This window comes from Sapajus apella, unplaced genomic scaffold (assembly GCF_009761245.1).
Source record: "Sapajus apella isolate SASKATOON/1434 unplaced genomic scaffold, GSC_monkey_1.0 scaffold106, whole genome shotgun sequence".
Lineage (NCBI taxonomy): Eukaryota > Metazoa > Chordata > Mammalia > Primates > Cebidae > Sapajus > Sapajus apella.
Window position 1 is genome coordinate 1,575,186 of NW_022437046.1, and position 23,822 is coordinate 1,599,007.

At 56.4% G+C, this 23,822-nt stretch overlaps 1 protein-coding gene across 7 annotated transcripts in view; it reads right to left on the reverse strand.

Moving 5' to 3' along the window:
• PDE2A (phosphodiesterase 2A) overlaps window positions 1-23,822 on the reverse strand; it is a 100,277-nt gene that overhangs the window by 55,360 nt on the left and 21,095 nt on the right. The window contains exons 2-4 of one of the 7 annotated variants that reach the window (XM_032258847.1): window positions 12,378-12,459; window positions 1,096-1,227; window positions 915-976 (exon numbers count right to left, since the gene is read on the reverse strand). In XM_032258847.1, the coding sequence (XP_032114738.1) occupies window positions 915-976; window positions 1,096-1,227; window positions 12,378-12,396 (213 nt within the window). In that variant the 5' untranslated portion in view covers window positions 12,397-12,459. Of the gene's footprint in view, window positions 1-914; window positions 977-1,095; window positions 1,228-2,398; window positions 2,588-12,377; window positions 12,594-23,822 lie in introns of those variants that run through there. The other 6 variants (XM_032258846.1, XM_032258851.1, XM_032258852.1 and 3 more) reach the window with 6 other exon arrangements.

Genomic DNA, 23,822 nt, shown 5'->3' on the forward strand with positions numbered 1-23,822 from the left:
GAAATGCACTGGCTGAGCCCTGCACCAGTACCTACCCAAGGGTGGTAGAAGGTTCAGGAATAAAGAAAGCGCAGTGCCCAGGCTCAAGGAGCTCACAGTGCAGAGAAGACGACAAGCCAGACACACAGAGTCACATGATAGAGAAAACAGGGTGCTCACGGCACAGCACGGTGGGCGACAGACAGCAGAGTGCCCCGGCATCTGACTGCCAGGGCACGAGAGCTCAGAGGAGGGAGCGTGAGCGAGCTTGGTCCCGTGGTCAAGGGGTAGGGAGGACTTCCCAGAGGAGAGGAGGCTAGAGCTGATCCCCGAAGAATTTAGGAAGCTGAGTGGGAAAGAGGCCAGCGGGAGTGGTTTGGGGGAGGCAGGAATAGATGAAGGGGGGCAGTAGCCAGGCTGGAGTTGCAAAGGGGACATAGGAATGGGGAGCATGGAGGATTCTGGGGCAAGAGAGTGACAAGTTCAGGTCTGTGCATTAGAAAGAGCCTCCTGGTGGCACGTGGAGGATGGGGGAAGCTGAAAGCAGGCAGCCAGTGAGTGGCCCAAGGGAAAGATGCAGGAGCTTGGACCCAAGCAGGCGGTGGAATGGAGGAGGAGAGGAACTTGGGAAATACTCAGGGCAGATAATCAGCAGGGAATTGTTGGGTGAAGGTGGGGAGGACAAGGAAGGAGTCTGGAGTGATTCCCAGGTGAGTTGAGAGGAGGAAGCCTTGTTGGAGGACTTCCAGGTTGGGGATATATAGGGCGAGGGGAGATGGTCTTGATATGGGGGTGATCCTAGTCTGGAGGGCTGGGGCTGGGATGCGACTCCAGCCTCCCCGTCCTCCCAAGGGGGAGGGCACCACACAGACTGATCTGCAGTCTGCGCCCCACCCCCTCAAGCCCACCCACTTCTCCCTCCACTGAGCTCTCACCTCCAGTCGGTCGTCTCTACTCCCTGGGGGTCCTGGCTCCTTTGCAAGGGGGTCCAGGCTGGCTGCAAAGACAAGAAGGTCAGGGGCTGAGGCTGGCCAGGCCTTCTCCCCTTCTCCCCAGCCTGCCCCCCATCAGTCCCCAGCAAGCCCATGGATGGCCCCCTCCTCCAGGGAGCCTTGCCTGGTTGCACCCAGCTCTCTCTCCAGACTCCCTCCTTGTTCTCTGCTTCCCATGGGCACCTCTGGCTCTGCTGTATCCTCTGTTCCTTGACTCTGAGAACAGAGCCATGTTCCTTCTTTACACCTAGGACTCCTAAGGAGTGAAAATGACCACCTCTTTACCCTTTCTGAGGCCTCCTCCACTTCTGCTTCTCTCCAGGGAACTCCACTAGCCCTCTCTAAGCCTCAGTTTCCCTATCTGTAAAATGGGATCAGTAATGTCCACTTCACATAGTCACTGGGCCTCCACAGTGAGTTGGGTCTTTACTCACAGACAACCAAGGGGCTTCCAGCCTGGGCACTGTGAGCCCAGAATGAATGTGAGCGCATGTGGGAGCCCCCACCCCAGCCCAGTGCCCAGTCATCTGGACTGGATCAGACCCCCAACCTGTATCCCACCAGTACCATTTCCATAGCTCACTGAATGCTGGCAGTGGAGACATTGCCACAGCAGCCTGGAGATACCACAGGGACCTGTTCACTCATTCTCCAGAAGCCCACTACCCCTCGGCATTCTGAACCCCCAGCCTCTTGCAGAAGCACTGCCCAGGGCCCGGCTGCCAGGCTCCTGCCCCTCCCCACCCCCACCCAGCAAGCCTACCCAGGCATCGGACAGGCGGCGGGATATTCTGAGCCTGGCTTCGTTCCCGTCAGCTGCTGGCCGCCATGCCAGCCTGGCGCGGGTGCAGGGGCTGATTTGATTTGGCAGCTTCAGAATCGTGTGGTGGGGACCGGGAGGGGGAGGGGGATGAGACACCCATCCCTGCTAGTCCCTGCTAGGAAATAAACAGCCTGAGGCGCTCCTTCTGTGAGCTGTGGGGAGGCACAGTCTGGCATGGGGGAGGTTCTGGGTTCCCTGTTGGTGTCCCCCTCTTCTCGCCTGGGCACTGGATGCCTCCCATGACTGCTGGAATCTCTGGCTCTCCTTGGGTTGACCGTAGGGGTGACCGGAGCTGCACCTGGTGTGCGGAGGCTGGCAGTGTGGCTGTGGCAGGGTGTCTGGTTGTCCCACATGTCCCTGCATCCTGCAGTTGGGTGTGCCTGCAGCTGGGTCTGAGTGTCATCTAGGGAGACTGGGTCTGTGTGTGGGGTGATGGTCTGGGTGTGGCCATCTCCCGCAGTGACAGTGGCGTGTGGTTGGGCCTCTATGAGGGGCTGACTGCAGCCAGGGTGTGATGAGGTCGTCCATGTGCCTGACTCTCCTGTAGGCCTGGTACACATTGGCCCTGGCCTGTTCCTTCCCTCTGTGCAACGACCCCACTCACCTAGCCGCATCCGCAGAGGAAATGACGAGGGTCGATATAAGTGCCTGACCCCAGGGCCATCCCTTTAATCCACAAAGCCTGAGTCTTCTTTTCTACCCACATCCAGATGGGCTACCTGCTGAGCAGCCTGGAGACGGCCCCCTCCCCTCCCCTAAGAGGAGGGAATGCCAATTTCATTGGAGAATCTCACTCCCCTGTCAGGCCTCCCACCACTCCCAGGACAGGTTTCTGCCCCCTAGCCCAGCAGAGGCACTGCCCAGAGGCTGGCTGTTGGCTCCTGTCCCTTCCCAACCCCACCCAACTTCTGGTTCCCTCTCCAGCCAATTTCAAGTGTGGGGAAAGTGGCTAGGAGGAGGGAGTCTCAGCTAGGTATTCCCAGCTCCCCGTAATCCCACCCCAGCCTGTGTTCGCCACTCTCCCGCTTCCCCCACACAGGCCCCCCCAGGCCAGAGAAGCCCAGCTCACCCCTCCCGGACGCTGGAATCTGCACCAACCCGCGAATAGCCTACCGGTGTCCTGGAGGCCTGGCCTCCACAGCCGCCAGTTAGAGAAAATCAGGGCTTTGATTCCCAGACCTCTGCACTGTGGGGTCACACCAGGACCCTAGTCCTAAGGGGCCAACAGGCCAGGGCTGTGTCCAAGCCACCAGCCAGGGAGGTCAGGGGAAGGTGGAGTCTGCTTTAGGGAAGACTCAGCCTCTCATCTGTCACCGCCTCCCCATTGTCCCATGTCCTGTGAGGACCTCAGGGCTCTCCCCACCCAGCGACAGGAAGCTGAGCCCCTCCTGGAGACACTGAAGGAGTGGCCCCAGGACTCAATGGGGGACTCAGTCTTACCCTTCAGGTCACAGAGAAGGAACCTAGGCTCACAGCGCTCAGCTGTCACAAAGGGGCTAGCTGGACAGAAACAATATTCAGCGCTCCTAAGGGGCTTCCTGGAGGAGGTATGTGAGCCCTGACAGGAAGAGGACACTGGGTTCCAGAGTGGCCTCCTGGTGGTCTGATCAGTTTTCAGCTGGGATTTATAGATCCCATGATACACTTGTACAGTCTGTGTGTCTGTGTCTGGGCACATGGGTGCACATCTTAGTCACTGAGGCCTGAGCTCTAGTCTGTGTCCCAAGTACAGTGTCTGCCAGAGGCAGGGGTCAGCAGACAGCAGGGATAGTGAAAGAGAGGAGTTGGGCAAAGAAGGGGAAGAGAGAGCAGCTTAGGGCTGTGGAAAACGGCTGAGGAGAAAAGATCCCCCCACCCCAAGTTTCTGTAGGTGCCTGTGTGCTTAAACGCTGATCGTCACAGTCAGATCTCAAACCCTGGATGCCTGATGCCAAGGGCAGTGTGCACCCATGGCCCAGCGTGGAAGCGAGCATAGCACTGGGCTCTGCCCCAGCCTACTGTGCAGCTTTGGACAGGACCTGCCCCTCTCTGAGCTGGTCTCCTCATCTGAAGAATAAAAGGGTTGGACTTGGTGATCCCCTAGGGCCCTTCCAAATCTAACTTTCATTGGAGAGAGGCTTAAATCCAGAGAAAGCCAGAGACAGAGACCTCACAGGGATGGGGAGGGCCCTAGGGCAAGCAGAGATGAGACAAGGGAAGGGCAGCAGGAGGGAGAAGGTGGCAGAGTAAAGACAGGAGGGCCTGGGGAGGCACACTGCAGCCTGCGGCTGGGGATAGGCTCCCTGCCAGGGACAATGGAGCCTTGTGGAGGACTGGGGGCAGCTGTCACCGCCACACCTGCTTCTGTCCTGCGGGAGGAGGAAGACGGAGGGGTGAGGAACAGAAGTTCCACTCCCTAACCTGATTCCCCCGCCAAGCCTGCTCCTCAGGTATCCCAGGGAAAGTGGGGGAGGCTGTGGGCAATGAGGAACACCCAGGACTGGGAATCAGGAAGCCTAATTTAAGGCCCCATTGTGCGTGTGACCAGGTCCAGCTTTGGTCTGCGAACCTACCAGGCAGGGAAGCCTTTGGACCCATGCAGCTGTACTGGGCTTCCAAGGACCCAAAGGGGTGGACATTCTAGAAGGAAACCCTCCCCTGCAGCCTGGACCCCTCCCAAACTCTGGCCTGGGTGCTGAGGCCATAGGAAGGACCCAGGAGGCAGCAAAGCACTGGATGACTGGGCTGTGGCCTCGCACACAGGGGAGGACCTGCCAGCACTTCCAGTCCCTGACCTGGGACTCCCTTCCTTGACCCCTTCTCACTGCCATCCTCAGGGCAAGGACAGGGTCTTCCCTTCTCAGCCTGTACTCAGGGCATGCTGATGGGACCTCACTGGCTGTCTTGGCTTCTGCCCTTGTCTGAGGCCTTTGGACATGGGGAATTCACAGGCGGTTCATGCGTTTCCATGTTTGTGTCCAGGAAGTATTCATGTCCTGTTTCCCCATCAGGCTGTCAGGGAACGGGCGGGGGTAAGCACGCCTCTCCTTCCTCCACTGCTGCCATTTCTACCCAGAGACTTTGGGGGCTGGGAGGAAAGGGCAGTTTCTCCTCTCTCCACCACATTCTGAAATGGTTAAGGAATAGAGGCCAGTATTAAAGGAAATGACCCCCTTACCCTGAGAGCTTTGGGAGTGGCAGATCTCTTGAATGTACACACACCAATTCTGTTGTGACAGGAGGATAGCCTGTGTGATCCAGATTGAAAAGGTCTCCGTTCTCCACTAATGCCAGCCCAGCCTGTCCTGTCCTCCCTCCCTGTGGGTGGAGGGAGCGCCCACCATCCTGAGCTATCCGTCTCCCTTGCTTCTTGTTATGTTTTTAATAACTGAACATTGACATTAACAAGGCAGGTGGTTGCAGCTCTTCCCAGCAGCCCCATTTAGAATCATTGAATCATCAAACCATCAAATCCTAGAATCCTATATTCACAGAATGTCCGTATCTCCAGCTCCTAGAGCCTCAGCATCTTAAAGTCACAGAATGTCGGAATCACACAACCACGCATCCACACAGCCCTGGCTGGGAGCTGAGAGTCAAGGAATGCTAGAAGTGTCCCAGTTAGAGCCCCATAAACTGACAATTCCAGATTCTCCAAATCCTACACTCCTGAGCTAGAGCTCATATATTCCTTGGATATATTGACCCTCAACTTCCTCCTTTTGCAAGTGAGAAAATGCAGCCCAGAAAATGGTCTTGTGCAAGAATACCAGAGAGCTGGCGCCCAGGAATGCAACTTAGAGATTGCAAGATCGGACCTCAGTATTCTGATGCTTCGGGAAACGGCAGCGCTATTCTATTCTGAAATACCAGTATTTATGTTGAGGTGATGCTGCGCTTCAGCTCTGCCTGTGCCCCTTTGCTCTCACTCCCAGCTCTCTCCATTCTTCTGGCCACCCTACCTTCCTGCTCCCCGTCCATACCACAAGCTCTCAGCCCCTCTTACCCTCAGCTCCTGCAACTCACATGCCCTGCCTGTCTCCCAGTGACAGCCCCTAATAGAGGCAGCCATGGATAGGAGGCATGCAAGGCCAACTCCCTTAGGGTGGGGGACAGGAAAGGCGGAATGCCTGCCCCCTGAAGCCACCAGCCAGAGTACAGGCTCCGCAGAGGAGGGGCCCTGCCGGCTCCTCTCCAGGGAGCTGAACAGGAAGGTCCTGGAGCTGCAGGGGGTAGCCACATCAGAGGCAGCAGCTTCAAGGGAGCCGGATCCAAAGTTTAGGGGAAGCAGCTGAGGCTTACAATTTACATTAGAACAATCACGTATGTTTAGCATTTTCATAAATTTACATTTTTACTCATTTTGGAATATACTCAGACATTTTTGGATTTGAATTTTATTAAGTATTACATTTCACAGGTTGTTTTGATTATTGAATTCTGAACACTCTTTGCCCAGGGCAGATCCTGAGTTCCCCATGTTACAGGTGAGGCTGCAGCAGCCCTGAGTGGGCTTCAGTCTCCCTTTAGCTTCAAAGCTCAGGACCTCCTTGGAGGCTTTTCTGAAACCTGTTGGTCCTTAAAGCGCCCTGACACAGGCCCAGGCATCTGCCACTAACCCCTGTCTACCCTCCTATACCTCTCAGAGACTGCACAAAACCCACCCAGACACCTGAGTGGGGCAGCATTCTTCTCCCTTCCCCTTCACCTCCACAGCTGGCCAGCTCCTTCCACCAGCCCTCCTGTCCATTGTTCAGCCATTTCCCTGTCCAGGCCTCATCACCACCCCCCCCGCCTGGACCATACCAGCCTCCCTCTCAGTCTCCACCTCATGGTCCAGAGAGCTCCCGAACATGCAGATCTGATCTGTCACATCCCTTCTCTCAACTCTTCCCCCAGAGTCAGTTTCCCTCCAGAACATGTCCAAAGTCCTTAACATGGCTTACAAGTCCTGCACGATCTGGCTGGGCCAGCTTTACCAGTCCTCATCCCCGGGGCCCAGCCACCTGGCACCCAGAGGCCTGCTCCACGGAGTGGCGCTGCCACAGGCTCTCCTTCCCCTGTCTGCCACCAACAAACCTTCACAGTAATCATTCTCTCCCCTCGGTCCACATCTTTCTCCTGGCTTTACCCTTGGCTCTCAGTTTAGATTTGTTTCCTCCTGGAAGCTCCCCAACGTGCTCCTTACTCCCACACTGGGCTGCATTAGGGGTCCCTCATTTATATCACCATGGCCCCTGAGTTTATCTCCCTCTTTGCCCTCCCCTCACACTCTACCATCATCACTCCCTGCCTCCCTGCCCCCAGCCCCCAGCCCTAGTACCTAGGTCTGTGCCACCTGCTACGGGGCTGATGCAACATTTCTCAGGCTTGGGGGAAGGTATGGGAATTTTAAGGCCTGCATCTTGCTCATCTCTTCCCACCCTCTCTGCTGGGCACACAGCGGGCCTTCACTAATATCCACCTAGGAAGTCCTGGAAGTACACATGTGTGACTCAGACAGGAAGGGCGGGGTGCTCAAAGGAGGTAAGAATCCCAGCCGGGCGCAGTGGCTCAAGCCTGTAATCCCAGCACTTTGGGAGGCCGAGGCGGGTGGATCACGAGGTCAAGAGATCGAGACCATCCTGGTCAACATAGTGAAACCCCGTCTCTACTAAAAATACAAAAAATTAGCTGGGCATGGTGGCGCGCGCCTGTAATCCCAGCTACTCAGGAGGCTGAAGCAGGAGAATTGCCTGAACCCAGGAGGCAGAGGTTGCGGTGAGCCGAGATCACGCCATTGCACATCAGCCTGGGTAACAAGAGCAAAACTCCGTCCCAAAGGGAAAAAAAAAAAAAAAAAAGAATCACTGGGCTGGGTGGAGCTGGGGGCTTCCTGGAGATGGCATCTGGGAAGACCCTCCAAATGTCAGTCCAAGCCAGCAACTGGGGACAGGCTGCAGGAAGTGCCCAGGCCAGCCCTAGGACTGGCAAACCATCACAGCAAACCATCAGTGGAGGACTAGAGTCTGCAATGAGGGGACTCAGTGTCTCCAGCCCGGGGAGGGGCCACTGGAGGAGCTGGCTGTGCATTCAGAGAAGCCCTCCTGGAGGAAGAGCTACTTCTGGCTGGTGTGGGACAAGGAAGAAGGTAGAGATGAGTCAGGTTGGAGAAAGTGCTGAGGGACAGGGATACAGAAAAGAAAGCTCTGTCCCTTCTTGTCATTTACCCTTAGGATGTCAAGATCAGGGAGGTGGGGGATGGACAGAAGAAGCAAAGATGACTGAGGCAGAATGAAGATAACATCTCAGTGCCAATGCCATGGTCAGGGCGGGCATGGATAGCTAGGGCTGGCAGGGAGCAAGTCCCCAGCTGTGACTGGGAAACATTTCCTGTCTCCTTGCCAGGGGGGTCATTAATAATCGTTTGCCCGCCGCAGGCAGCATGGAGGCCAGCCAGAGAGCAGCATGGTGCTGGAGCTAGAACCCAGCCTGGCAGCAAGAAGTGCTGTATTCTGACACCTGCCACCCTGCTGTGAGACCTGGACCAGTCACCTGAACTCTCTTGGTCTCTGGAGCTACTGGTGAGAGAAGGGCCTGATGAGGATGCTGCCTTGAGTCCCCTCATCCACTGGGCCCCGGTTTCCCTAGATGGAGCTGGGCTGCCAACCCTGCAGGGCAGTTCCATTCATCTGATGATAGATGTGAGCATCTGGACTCTGCCAGACCCAGCTCAGGACACACATGATGGGTAGAGGAGAGACCCGGGCCCAGCCTCTGCAGAGCTCCCATTCTGGCAGGAGCCAGACCCCAGACCAGAGGGTGCACATGCAGAGCCCCACAGAACCAGGTGCCCCAGACTGAAGGAACACAGAAGGGAGGCCGACTGACAGCGTGGCTGAACACAGAAGGTAGGAGCTCCATGAGGCCAGTTTGGTCACCACCATGACCCCAGCACTTAAAACTATGTCTGCCTGGTACACAGCAGGTGCTCCATAAAGGCTTTTAGACAATTGTATAAGTTATCTGTTAAATGAGACATTTGTGAAAGGACCTTGGACTTTGGAAAGAATTGCATAAAAGATGATGACAATGACAATGTCAGTGACAATGAAGATAGTTCCAGCCAGAGACAATGGGACAGAAAAGGAACCATGAAAGCTTGAGAAGGCTGGAGGCCCAGGGATGGCCACCCAAAGCCAGACAGTGTTACCTGGGGAACGGCCAGTTGCCTTCAAGATCCCTTTTACCAGTCAGGCCAGACCTTCCTCAGTCCCAGGCTGCATTTCTCTGCCCACCCCAACACCCCCTTCAGGGCCCAGCTCAAGCCTATTCATTTCAGAGAACCTTCTGGAAAGTGACACTGCAGCGTTGACCCCAGCCCCCTTCCCAGACTGTCTTGGACTTCCCCGTACCTTCAATCTCAAGGAGTCTTGGATGTTTCTTCTCTCAAGCAGCTGCTGGGAGGCGGCCCAGTTAGGGTTTTCCCACAGCTCTCTCTGGAAGGTATAACCTCTGTCCTATAGACTGCATCTCCCTCCTCAGACTAGAGGGTCCCAAAGGTGTGACCAGCTCTCTCCTTATAGATAAGTGTCTCTGTGAGGACAGGGACTATTTCTCCTCCATCAGATGTGGGGTGAACACAAACAGAGCTACATCAAGGTCTTCCTGGTTTTCTCCATCAGGTTTCCTGCAGCCACACAGAGAAGGGGCAAGGGCAGGTGCACCTGGAGAGGGGGGTGCTTGGCTGCTCAGCGCTGCTGACACAAGCCAGGAAGGACGCTGGGCCACCATGGACAAAGACTACACGACTGGCAAACTCTAAGCCCAGCCCAAGCTGTTCTTACACCAAGAGGAGCCGCCAAAGACACCACCCAGGCCTCGCTGCCCGAGCCGTAGCCTCCCCTCAGGGGAGCACGAGAGGTATAGTAAACACAGTGACCTTGCTGCCACGTGCATCCTCTCCACACCCTCCCCCAAACCGGGGCCCCAAACACCAGTCAAACTGAGAGGAAAAGAACAAAGGTTCCCAGACTGTGACATCGCCTGCCGCCCGCCTGTCCAGCGCCTGCTCTGCCGGAAACCCAAAACAAAGGCCTTGGTCATGGCAAGGAGGATGAAGGGCAAAGGGTAGGGGCAGCTGGGGCTGGGGGGGGCATGGGAGAACATTCCAGGGCATCTCTAGGGACCTGATCAGGAGGGGAGCAAGGACAGGATGGCAGCCAAGCCCTCCTGCACACATGCGTCACTCCACAGACATTTATGGGACACCTGCTATATTCCACACGCCCCAAATGTTACAGAATTCACTCTTCACACACACCTCATGCACACACTCCCACCGCAGCACATTCTATAGTCCTCAACAACCCAACACACACACCGCTCACTCACTGGCCACTCCCGCCCCTCCTCACCACGCACACACAGCTCACGGGGAGAAAAGATCACATAACCCGCACCTCACTCTGAAAAGTCACACAGCTCACACAGCCTCACTTCGCACCACACTCACACCCGGTCTCCCACCACACACCTCACACACCTCTCACCTCCCCAACCACAGGCATATGCGTCCAATTAAATTCAACACACACGCCACCTAGACACGGAGACACACGCAGACACAACCTGCATTGATAATGTGCACATCTAATGTCACACGTTTGTGGCACACACAGTCCCTCAGCCAGCTCTGCTGGCCCACTGCCTCCTCCCACCCCACCCCACTCCCATATGCACGTGTACACGCACGGGCACACACCCACATAAACACACACACAATCTCACATACTTGTCAACTGGCTCCTCGCCTCAGACCCCTCAGCCCTCGCTTCACCCTTTCCTGTCCAGAACTGCAGGAGCAGCCACCACACAGACACATGACGCTCAAACACCAACACTCAGGTCCCAATATCTATATTCCCCAAGCAATCCCAGGATGTGCCACAGTGACTCTAAGCCAGCCACCCAGGCTCCAAACACATTGGCACACACAGCACCCCCTGCCCCAACTCATCTCTGACAAGACAACCAATGGAAGCCATCAGGCCGTTGCAGTGGCCCTTCCTGGCCACACAACAGCCAGCTACATACACAAGCACATATACAACCCCATAGGCAAGTTGCTCCTGCAACAACTCCGCTGTACAATGACGGCCATACAGCCACAGACACACAAGTTCCCCACACACAACAGCCATATACCCAGCTACCACTCCACAGCCACAACACTGCCTCCCCAGCCACACACAGCACGAAATGCCATAGACTCACAATCCTCACACTTCCCTTCATCTCCCCACAAATAATCCCACTCACGATGATACATTCATACATGGCACAACACACATGATGACACACAAGACACACCCAACACATGCAACCCAGGCCGTGCTACACATGCAGAGGAACACACACAAACACACACACTCTAGACCCATCCAGCCTGGACACATCCCACCGCAGGTGACTGACACCAGTTTGCAGTCTACGCTTCCCCATCCCAAGCCCCAGCCGCCCCCGTCAAGGCTGGGGCAGCAAGGATGAGGGGCTTTATAAGTTACAAAAGCCAGCGCCCACCACGTCATCCCCCCACCGCCTCAGATCCCTGGGCACCACCTGAGGGCAGCACACTCCACATTCAGGCCTTTCCACCTGAGCCCACACCATGCCATGCCTGAGAACATGGGGTGCAGGGGAGGTCCCAGGGACACTAGCCCTGCTCGCTGAGCCTGCCCCCTCCTCACGGCTAAGCAGAGGTAGATTCAAGAGGAAGGGGTGACTACAGAAAAAGACCCCAAAGCAAAGATAGAGACCTAAAGAAAATGGGAGAGCGACTAAGACAGACCAAGAGAGGTGGGCACATGGGGCAAGAGACCAAATTAGAGAGAGCCCAGAAACACTTGAAGAGAACCCAGAGGAGAAGCCCAAAGGATAAAGCGGGACTGCTGCACCCAGAGAGAATCCAGAGGAGGGCCCCACAAGGGTAAAGACTCCGAGATCTCCAACGCAGAAGCGAGGGCAGGGATCGGGCAGTGGGTCCTGCAGAGGAGGCCAGTGAAGCCCCGATGGAAGGAGGGTTTGGATTCTGGGGTCCAGTCCAGGCTGAGGACTGAAGTCCAGATGTTTGGGTGGGAATCTGAGCGGGTGTCCAGTTGAGGTTGTGGAATGGAGGTTCAGTACTTGGGGTGAGGTTGGCTCTGAGGTGGGGTCCCGGAGGACAGCTGGGGGTTCGGGTGCTCTGGGTGTGCCGGGGGTCCTACATAAATAATGAAGGTTCCAAGTCTTGGGCAGGGTTCCCCACTAATCTAAGGAAAGGGAGTTCGAGGCTTGGGAAGGGCTCTCAGTGTGCACTGCGGTCCCATCATGGACTGGAAGCTCAGTGCTTGGGGTGGAGCCCCGGATCCAAATGGAGTTCGGAGTCTGGGGTGACGTTTGGACTGAGAGCCAGGGCATCAAGGGCTCTTGGTCTGCGCTGCCGTCCCAGCACTGGAGTAGAATTCGGAACTAGGGGAGGGGTCTCCTCCCTGAGAAAGGTTCGGGGAGCTCGGGGGCGGGTGGACCCGGCCCGGCGCTCGCCGGACACCCCGTTCTCCTGGTGCCCAGCGCGGGGCCCCCCCTACCTGCAGGCTGTCGGCGCATGGCTGCGGCTGCGGCTGCGGCGGCGGCGGCTCGTCCGGCTTGAGGAAGACCTGCTGGCCCCGCCTGAGGAATTGGACAACAGCGATGAGGATGTGGTGCAGCACCAGGACCATGCTCGCAGCCGCCCGCCCGCCCGCCGGCCCGGCCGCTGCGCTTGGTCAGCGCGTCCGCGACAGCTTCGCCGCGAGTGTCCGCCCCGGCCCCGCCCTGGCCCGCCCCCCGCCCGCCCCCGGCCCGCCCCAGCCCCGCCTATGTCCCCCGCCACCGCGGACCGCACCTCCCGGCCCGTCGGATCCTCCGACCCCACCGGACCCCCCGCCGCCGTCACCCCGCTTCTCCCTCCGCCATGGGTTCCCTCGGCCCTTCCAGCTGGCCTGCTGCTGGGACCCCGCCGGGAAGCCGGCTCTCAGCCTGCGCTCCCTGGCCCTCGCCCAGTCGCCACTTCTCTCGCATCTCAGAGCCCCCACCCTGTCTGATCGCACCCTGTCTTCCCGCCACCTCTTTGGGTCCCCGGCCCGGCCAGAGCCCCAGGCGGAGACCGGCGCAGTGGGGTGGGGTGGGGAGGGCAGGAGAAGGGGAAGCGGGGCAGGGGCCCCGGACACCGCAGGAGCCTCGGGCTTGCTCCTCTCCCTGGACCCAGGAGGCAGGGGGAAGTGGGGAGAATGTTGGAGGTCGCTCCGAGACGGACAGGCCCCCGGAGCAGTCGCCAATCTGCAAGGGAGACACGTGTGCACAGACACGGAGCGCACACACAGCAGCCGCTCCTCACTGGGCCCCCAGGCCTGGGCGGGCAGGTCTGCGTCGGCGTCCCCGGAGCCGGAGAGGGTGCACGCCCCTGGGCCACACGGTCCGCAGTTCCGCGGTGGGACCCGCGCGCTGTGAGCGCGTTTCTCCGCAGAGCGGCTTCTGGGTTCAGGCGCCTGCGGCAGCGGCGACGCTCCTGCGCCCCCTGCCGTCCCATCGCGGCAGCGCAGCCCGGCCTCAGTCGCTGGCTACCCGGAGGGGCCGCGCGGGGGTTCAGCAGGTAACCGGGGTCAGCTCCCTGCCAGGACCGACCCGGTTAACCTCCGCTTGTCATGAAAGCGGCTGGGGCGGCGGGACGGCTCTGGACTGTAGGGTGTGCTTGGGTCTCGTTAGGCCTTTGCCAGCGACTTGCTGCCTGACCTTGGTCCATCCCCTCCCCCCACTCCTGGGCCTCAGTGTTCTCATCTCCCTCACAGGACCGCCAGAAGGATCAAACCCGGGAATGGCGAGAAGGCAGAGTCCCCCGTCAGAGCTCACTGGGACCTGACCTGAATCTGCCCCCCGCCCATGCACTGCCCGCCCCTCTCTGTGTAGCTTTCCTCACTAACTCTTGAAGAGTGACTCAGTGAGCCCCCAGCCTCCCAGCCTCCCAGCCTCCCTACCTCAGTTGGGTGATTCACTGGGGCCCTTTCTCCCTGGGGAGTGATTTCCTCAATGTTGAGTCACTGTGCCCAGTCCTGGACACAGTCCAGGCAGCTGGCGCATAGCCTTGGCAGAGCCCGGCCACCCCACCAGCTCAGGGGGCGGCCCTGCATACCAGCATTCCTACAACCTTTCTTTCTGAGGCACTCTCTGGCATGCTCTCCCCAACTCATCCTCAGTGGCTCCCTACCACCAGCACAATATAGCCGGGGCCCTCGGCCTGGCGGGCCAGAGCCGCTACAGCTGAACCCTCACTTGTTCTCCAGCTCCAACTCCCCTCCCACCATTCCTTACATTTCTACTTCTTGCTCTTCTCACATCAGTGACTGACTCACTCTCACCTCCAGGCCTCTGCCCATGCCGCCCCGCCCCCAATATCCTCCCAGATCCTCTCCTCCTGCCTGTCATTTAGGGGTCATTTGAAGGCCCACCTCCTCTGGGAGGGCTTCCCTGGTTACTACCTTATCCCTCTGTGTAGACCTTTTTTGTGTCTTTCCTGGGAGTCACATCAGGGCACTTAGAGGTGTGCAGTAAGTGATCTGGGCCAAGTCAACATATTTTATCAACTCTTCAAAACAGGGGCAATTCTTCCTATTTATTAGCACTGTAGAGAAGATTACCTGGGCTAAGATGTGTACAGGTTCTGGCCCCACAGGGCCCCCCTTCCTATTTTTGACCTCAGTTTTCTCTTCTGTAAAAGGGGATGACCCATGTAAGGGCTGCGGGAAGGACTAGGTCTGAGCCTGAGCTCAGTGCATAAGTCTCTTGGTAAACTCTGAGCATGGGTCACTGCCTCAGTCCTGGGCTCTGGACAAGCCTGGGTGGGACACAGGAGCCCGGGAGGTACGTGTTACAGCCACTGGCCAGAGTTACTTGTTCTTCAGGGAAGGCCACCTCAGACCATGGTCAACAGCCAACCCTGGCCCGGCACCACCACCATCTCTTGGGCTCCCAACTCCAGGCACTCACCTCTTGAGAAGTTATTTCTTAAGTCTTACTTGAATCTCTCAAACTCTAGCTCAATGACTGGGGTCGCTGGTGCATGCTCTATGCATCCCTCAACTCAGAGTCTTTCTGTGTCAACCTTTCAGATCCAAGCATTCGTCAGAGGGCTTGAGTCCTAAGTATGCCTAGACTTGCTGTGGGATTCTGAGCAGGCCACAGTGCCTCTCTGGGCCTCCATGTCCCCCTCTGTGAAGTGTTATTACACTAGAGTCAGTAAAAAAGCGCACTGCTTTCTCTCAGTGCTTGGTAGAATGCAGAGACCTTTCACAAACACCCTCTCAAACAATCCCTGAAATTCCCCAGCCAGGGCCCTCCCTGAAGGGGCAACCAGGGCTCGTTGAGTTGGCACATTTAGAGGCCTTGCCGAGCTCTTACAGCTAGGAGCGACCCCTGCTCCTAGGACTCCTCCACCCACACATAAATCCCTGCCTCACTCCAGCTCCACGTTCTGTGATCCTGTGCTGGGTTCTCACCCTGACTCATGTGAGAATCGCCTGGGAGCATTTTAAATGCTGACTTCTGGAACCCCCCTCCCAGATATTTGCAAATATCCCCAGGTGATTCTAATTTGCTGCCAGGTCAGAGAACCCTAGGTAGATGCATCTCCTCCTGGGCTGACCTCTGTCCCATGGAGGTGAGGGCCAGGGCTGGCCCCTACAGGCCGAGTGTATACATCTGGAGCTGAGAGGCTTTCACCTGTATTGAGCACACACTGTGTGCCTCACGTTTCATCTTCTCAACAATGATATAAGATGGGATCTATTATTAGTCACATTTCACAGATAAGGAAAACTGAGGCACAAAAAGACTAAGTAACTTGCCCATGGTCACACAGCTAGCAGGTAGTCAAAATTCAAACCCAGGCCACCTCGCTCCAGACTGTGCCTTAAATACATTCCTTGGTTCTTGAGCAAAGGCAAGTAAGGAAATCAGATTTCCCAGCTCTTTTGTTCCCAAGAATGCAGTGACTGAGGGTCCTAATATCCCAGTGTCTGTACCCTCTGCCATCTCAGACACCAGGAAGCCCGGCCCCAGCCCCAGCTTTCCTCCCAACTCCAGCTCAGGAATGCCTAGCCCAGCCCCTCTAGTCAACTCTTTTCGTCTCCCCACCTTAGAGGCCACTTGGCCTGGAAAAGGTGACTCAGCTGTCAGCCTGGGTCCTGGACCCACTCAGCCTCAGGCCCTGTCCAAGCACCAGCCCTGCCTTGTTCCTAATAAAAATGACACCTCTCATTGGTGGGACCTTGTGCTGCCAATGCGTTTCCTCACCCAGGCCCCATCCAACAGCCTCAGGAGGCACAGCGTTAGCCCCATTTTATAAATAGGGAAACTGAGGCTCAGAGAAATGTAGATGCTACCCTGAGATGGCACAGCTGGTTACTACAGGAATGTGGACCCAGGCCTCTAGACTCCAAACCCAGTGCTCTTTTCACCAAGGACGAGTAGCTACTATGTAACCCAGGCTCCTCTAGGGCAGGTTCACTCTGATGGTGTTCACCCTCTGCTCATAATCTTCACTGCGCTCCGCATGGCCTCCAAGGCAACATCCAAAGTCAGTACAACATGCAAGGCTCATCCCCAGTGACTTTTTCCTGCTGCTTCTCCTGCCACTTCCCATCTAGCCACGCCTGACTCAGCTGTACCCCGAACTTGTGGCTTTTTTTTTTCGTTTTTTTGAGATTGAGTTTCACTCTTGTTGCCCAGGCTGGAGTGCAATGGCTCACCATAACCTCTGCCTCCTGGGTTCAAGTGATTCTCCTCTCTCAGCCTCTCAAGTAGCTGGGATTACAGGCATGCACCGCCATGCCCGGCTAAGTTTGTATTTTTTTAGTAGAGATTGGGTTTCTCCATGTTGATTAGACTGGTCTTGAACTCCTGACCCCAGGTGATCCGCCTGTCTTGGCCTCCCAAAGTGCTGGGATTATAGGCATGCACCACCGTGCTTGGCCGAACCTCTGGCTTTTCTTCCACCTCCTTGCCTTTCCCCAACCTGTTGCCCTCCTATTTTTAATACCCTTCCAAAGGCACATCTGCCTGCCAATATCATACTTTTGTTCATTCATTCATGCCATAAATATTTACTGAGAATGTACTCCATGCCAAGTATTGAGGGTAAAGAAATTTAAAAGTCAGAATCTTTCAAGACGCAGGAAGAAAACCCCCATCCAAACAGAAGTAGCTCCCACCGGTATCTCCCCAGTCTACTCTGCCCTCTTCCTTCTTCCCATATCCCTAGCCCTCCCTCAAGAGTAGGGACTGTCTGATTCTTCCCTGAGTCCCCATGGTTGAGCCAGGCTGCAAGCCCTGTGATGCCCAGTGAGCTCTGGTAAAGAAGCACCGTCTCTCCATCTCCCACACTTGGTCCTGACAGACCCTCCAAAGACTGTAAGTCTTTTCCTAACCCCCACAACCACGTTTCCTGTTTCCACCGGCCTGTCTGCTGCCTGACATGCATCTATCCTATTGCCATAGACCATGGTTAGACCACCCTGGAAGCTCAGGTTCAAACTTGAGCCCTTCCCTCACATGCTGGGTGACCTCAGGCAAGCCTTTGACCCTCTCTGGCCTCAGACTTCTCAGCAGGTGTGGAGGTTGGCCTGCTTCTCTTTGAGTGCCCAGGAAGCTGAGGTGGAGGGAAGCAGTATCCAGGCAGGCCTCGCTGGGCAGAAGGGACCTCTCTGAGCAGATGGGCCTACACAGGCACCAGGCCCAAAGATATGGGCAGGGGCTAGATCCTGGTATCGGAGACCCCTCAGGAGAGGCTGTGTGTGACTTGCTCTCTCTGTGACCTGGGCTAGAGCCCATGGACTAAAAGAGGGCCCCACTTTCAAGGGCTCTGTGAAGGGACAATCCAAGATGCTTCCTGCAAGAAGCTGACATCTCTGTGGGTTCTGCCTCCATCCAGACCCTGTCCTCAACACTTCAGCCCTGGAGTGGGCACGGGTATTCACCTGGGCAGGGGTGAGCCACCCTTAGGCCACTCTGTGTTGTGTGTGCATGTGTGTAAGGCTGCACACAGGCTTGCAAGCATGATGTGTGTGAGGGTGGGAGAGGGCGTGAATACAGGTTTCTATCCTTGTGAGGGTGTGTGATACTGCCGTGGTATAGCTGACGTTATATGTGTGCACACAGATATGTCTGTGTGTCTATAGGAGTTGGCACATGTGTGTACGCAGATAAGCATGTGTCTGTGTGCAGATGCGAGTGTCTATGCACATCTGCAGGTATATGTGTACAGTTTTGTGCATACACAAGTGTCCAGGAATAGCATGAGTGTGCTTTCACGTGTGAATGTGTGTGCAAGTATGTGACGTGTGTATGCTCAAATTCCCACCTGCCAGAGGTGCTGCCCACGGCCAGCAGTCCAGATCAAGCTCTGTGTGTCCTCTGGCTATGGTTCCAGGTGTGGCTATAGCCCTCACAGGGAAAGGATGTGGCCACAGGTGCTGGGGACAATGTGGATTTCAGCTCCTGCTGGACAAGGCCAGTTCCCAGAGCCCTGGCAGCAGCTCTGGTCAGGAAGGGCACAGGCTGAGTGAACTCAGGCCCAGGGGATGAGTGGCGATGGGGTGGGTCAGCCACAGGTCTCATCCATTTTCATGTGGTTTGCATGCATGTTTGTCTTGTCTGTAGTAGATGGCTGGCCCCATGACCCTCGGGGGAAGGGAACTCATAGGATTCTAGTCCAGGACTAGTGTAAGAATGGCCGGCTCACGGGGGCTGAAGTCCAGGGAGTACAAGCCCCATCATACCCTAGGCCTTAGCCTCTGCTCCCCCTCATCCACAGACCTCAAGATCCTTCCTTTTAACAGGCTGCCCTGGGCTACACAATCATACACACATACACCCCTATGCACAACTGAAGTCTTTGCACAGATACACGTCCATGTTCCTATCACTTCTACACCCCAGTCCCATGCACACACACACATCCTCAGGCACATGCTCACACAGCTCCTACACAGGCACAGGTGGCCACGCCTGCTTCTGTGCCTCCTCCCGGGACCATTGTGCCTCTTTCTTGATGCCCACAATGGCTGGAGTCATTTCTTCCACACCCAAGTCTGACTCTGCCTCACCCTCACCCATATGGCTTCCCATTGCCCGCAGGACAATTGGAGTCCTCGTTCTGGCCTTCAAGGCCTTCCAGGTCCTTAAGCCTGGGCAAAGCCTCCTCTCATGCTGCGCCCACAATCCGCCTTCCGGCCACACTCCCCACTGCTCACCAACACTTCTCATCATGGTCTGGAGGAGCTCAACCTTCCCACCATGCTGTCAGCTCTGTTTTGCTCACTGCTGTTTCACCCCAGCAAATAGAACAAGTCTTGACCCAGAAGAATTGCTCAAAAAGACATCTACAGACTGCAGGAGTCAGTGGTGGAACTGCCTCCCAGCCAGGTCTGCCCCATTTTGTAGGACTTGCCCAGATGTATTTGTGTCCCTGTGTGCCTCCCCCATCAGACTGGGGCTCTTCTGTGCAGAGACTGAGTCGGATTCAGCTCCACATGTCCATGTCCAGCATAGGCTGGGCACAGAGCACAGGAGTTGGGGGTGGATCAGAGGCAGTGCCTAGGGTGCCACAACCCCCTCTATGGGGCCCATTGGCGTCTGAAATGTGGGGCTGGTGGGGCCACCTGGGCCAATCACACAAAACACGATTGTCACAAGGAAGTGGCCTCTGCACTGCTTCCTCCACCCCATCTGAACCCCTTTCTGGAGTCACTCTAGCCATTCAGCCCCTGTCCGGCTTGCACACTTCCAGGGACAGGGAGCTCACTTTCTTACCAGCTGGCTCCTTCCCATGTAGGATGGCTCTGCCTGACACTGACTCCTCCCATAGCACCATCCTGTCAACCCCTCCTCGTCCTGAGCCACAGATCCCCATGGAAACCAGAAAGGAAGATGAGCAATAGGAGAGGCAGATGCCAGCCTTCTCAGCAGCTCTAACCTGTCCAGCTTTGGGTGGAGGTGGGAAAAGGAGCTCTTGCTTCTCAGCCTACGCCAGGGACAGAGAGTTCCCCTAACCCCACCCACCACTCTCAGAAACCTGCAGCAGCACAGAGACAGCCCTGAGAAACTTTTTTATTCTTTTGAGATGGAATCTCACTCTGTCGCTCAGGCTGGAGTGCAGTGGCGCAATCTCGGCTCACTGCAACCTCCACCTCCCAGGTTCAAGCAATTCTCCCGCCTCAGCCTCCCAAGTAACTGGGATTACAGGTACCTGCCGTTATACCCGGCTAATTTTTGTATTTTTTGGTAGAGACGGAGTTTCACCATGTTGGCAGGCTGTTCTCAAACTGCTGACCTCAAGGGATCTACCTGCCTTGGCCTCCCAAAGTGCTGGGATTACAGGCGTGAGCCACTACGCCCGGCCAACCCCAAGAAACTCTTCAGCAACCTCCACTGAGCCACATCCCCTTGCTGAGCCCCCGTCCTGCTCTCTGAGTCTCCACCCTCTCGAAAAGTCTCCCACCCACAGAGCCCTTGCCTCCTTCCTAAGCCCCAGCCCAGCACTAAATCCCCAGCCCTTCACTGATCCCACACCCCTCACTGAGCCCCACACTCTCTCTCATCCCCCGTGCCCCAACTCACCGCGGATAAAGGTTCCAGTCCCTCCCCAATCTCCTCTCCTCAGTGGCAGCTCCTGCCATCCAGTCTGCAGGACCTGGAGGGGCTGCTCTGACTCCAGCCCTAGGGGTGCCATGGAGATGCCTCCTCCTGTCCCTAGTAGCAGGCTGGGTGGGGGACGAAGGAGGCAAGTTGGTCCTCTGCCAAAGGCAGCCACCCAGAGCCCTGCCCTGCACCACCAGACAGCTGCAGCCCTGAGGCTGCCTGGCTTTCCTCCACCTGCTATTCCTGGGCTGGCTCCATTCCAGGGGTGCCTCAGGCTAGAGTCAGTCACTGACCACAGTCCCCACTACACACACACACACACACACACACACACACACACACACACACACACACAGGCTGCTAAGAGCTGAGCCCATCAGAGATACCAAGGCAAGAAAGTCTAAGCAACAGGGACCAAGGCCTCAGCTAACTCAGAAACCATCACGCAGGGAGGCCCCAGTCTATGGCTTCAAGGCTCCAAGAACTCCCAGATCTTCATGTTCTTAGAAAATCAAAGGCTCTATTATAACACCCCATCATTCAAAGAGTCTGTGCTTCTTACATTCTATGAATACGAGAACCTGAAGTCTTGAGAACGTAGAAGCCCAAGATTCTAACATTCTATTGTCCTGACTGCCTGAGACGCCCAACTGCAGGACTCCAGGACTCCAGCACCCGGTTTCTATGCCCCTGGGAGCCTAATGGTCAGTGGGCTTGAGTCTCTGTGATGCCAGGTAAAGGGGAGGGCAGCAGTAAGCACCTGTGCCTGCCTGCAGTGGGGGATACCAAGGACAAGGATTGGGGGAGCCCAAGGAAATGAACACCCACTCCCAGGCAGTGTCAAGGGAGTGATGGGTGTCCTGGAAGGGGGACGCAGGGAGGGGCCAGGGTCTGGGTGGGTGACTCAGTCTAAGCCCTCCCCCACTCTCCAGCTATGCAGCCTTAGAGCCTCCTGGAGCCCCTGCTTTCTCACATCTAAACTGGGGATCAACTGGCCTTCCTTGGAAGGTAGCTGTGAATACATGAGAAGAGACTCAAAAGTACTTAACAGAGAGCTTGGCACTCCTGAAAAGAATGTTGCTTGTTGTCCTCACGCCCCAGCAGGCCTCAGCATCCTCTGGCAATGCCAGTGCCCATGGCTTGGGTATACAGATGTTTAACCCTTTCCTGGCCACCCCAGTGACATGAGACTCTGTCCTCAGTGCCCTCCCCACCAAGTCTACCTCATTTCTTCTCCTCCCTCCCCACCTTCTCTGGTGGCCTGAAGTCCTTGGTCCAGAAGACAGGCCTGAAAGGGGGGAAGAGCTGGGACCTCCCACTTCTGAGCCTCAGTTTCTTCATCTCTACAATGACAGAGTGAGGCCTCAAAGGACACTTGGTGGCCCCAAGATTCAGGCTGTGTGGCCATGGCAGTCTTGGTGGGCAGGCCTGGCAGGAAGAGGAACCAGTGGAAGCCCCTCTCCCGGGGCTGAGTGACAGGGCAGAAGTAGGGAGCAGCATGAGAATAGGCAAGAGGGCCCCAGTGTGGCTCCCTACCCCGCAGCCCCAAATGCTAGAGGAGAAAATAATCAAGCCCATCCCTTTCCACCTGGCAAGAATATACCTCCCAGAAGACAGTCCCTTTTCCATGTGCCCCTCAGCCTGCCTGTTTTGTTTTGTTTTGTTTTGTTTTGTTTTGTTTTGTTTTGTTTTGTTTTGTTTTTGAGACGGGGTCTCATTATGTTGCCTAGGCTGATCTGGAACTCCAGGGCTCAAGGGATCCTCCTGCCTCAGTCTCCCTAGTAGCTGGAATTACAGGTGCATGACATGGCACCCAGCTTAGCCTGGCTGCTTTCGGCAGAACCATTTCCAGATACGGCCCCTGGTCCTCCCTAAATACTCCTGCATATGTGAGGTGCGTGCCAGCCTCCACTTGCTTGCTTACACCATTCCACAGGCCTGGAGAACCCTCCTCCTCCTCTCTGTCAATTAAATCTTAAACAACTTTAAAGGGAAGATAGGGGAATGGCCATTGATGACCGTCTTCTAAATGCCAGATCTATTCTCTCATTTAATCCTCATGTTATCCCAGTTTTGCAGTTGATGAAACTGAGGCCCTGGTACCTGAGATCATTTGTCTAAAGTCATACAGCTAGAAATGGTAGAACAGCAATTTCAACAGAGCCCCTTCCAGCTCCCAAGCTCATGCCTCTTGCAGCAAGCTGACTGGGGGGGAAGAGCCCAGGGCTTCCCCCAGCTCCTTCCTTGCCTTCAGGGCCATACTTGAGCAACTCCTCCCACCCCAGCAGTCTCCTCAGCTCCAGAAGGCAGAGACCACGGTCCCCTCCTCTCTTGCCTCCTCAAGTTGGAGGCAGCCTAGAGTCTGGCCATGCTTCCTGATTGATCAAAAGGCGCTCGCTTGATTGGCAAAGGCTCCCGTGGTGGGACTGGGAGATGTGGCATTCTGTTTCTAGGCACCCGTCGCTATGGAAGCCAGGTGCTGCCAGCCCAAGGCCTAGCAACAAGGCACAGTGCAGGGTGGAGGCCATTGCTGGGGGCTTCTGAGGCAGCCAGCAAGAGAGAGGGAGGGCGGACTCCATCTGTTCTCTGGGCTAGAGGGCTGGACCTGCTGCCTGGCTGGACTCTTGAGGGGAAGAAGGAAGCAGAGAGGTCAAGACCAGTCAGGCCCTGAGAGACAGAGGCCCAGAGATAAGGGCAGAGAGAAGCATACTGAGAAAAACAAAGGGAGTTCAGAGACACTGAAAGGCAGAGACACCATCATACAGCAAGAGATTCAAGAAGGTGGAAGAAGACAAGAGCTGGCCAGAGTCGCGGAGACTGCTTAGACCAGAGGCAGGGAGGGCCTGATTCCCAGTGAGGCCCCACTCCCGACTCCCAGGGAGAGAGAGGGTGTGCCAGGGAGTGAGGGAGAGCCGCAGGGGAGTGACAGAGATGGATGGAGGCATGACAGGAGGAGATAAGCCTGAGGCTGGAGGCAATACAGGGATCGTGATAAAGGAAGAGAGGAGAGGGCCGCAGAGGGACAGGCGGGCAACGCAGACGCTGAGACAGAGCAGACGGCACTGGAGCAAACCAGCAGCAATGCCAGGTCAAGGGCACCAAGACCACCAGAGTCCTGAGCTGGCCCAATCCTGGGCCCTTCCCCCTTAGTCTGCCCATCAGTGGCTTCGGTGTCTCCCTGCAGCCTGGCCTCTCCCCTAGAACACAGAATCATCTGGGCACAGAACCTCAGAAGAGAGACTCTGGAGGTCAGAGGTCACATGTTTCTCTTATCCCCAAGGGGACAGGTCTTGCCCAAGATGAAACAATGAGGCAGTGTCTGAAATAGCAGGGAGTCAGGGCTTGAGAATCCCAGTCCAGAG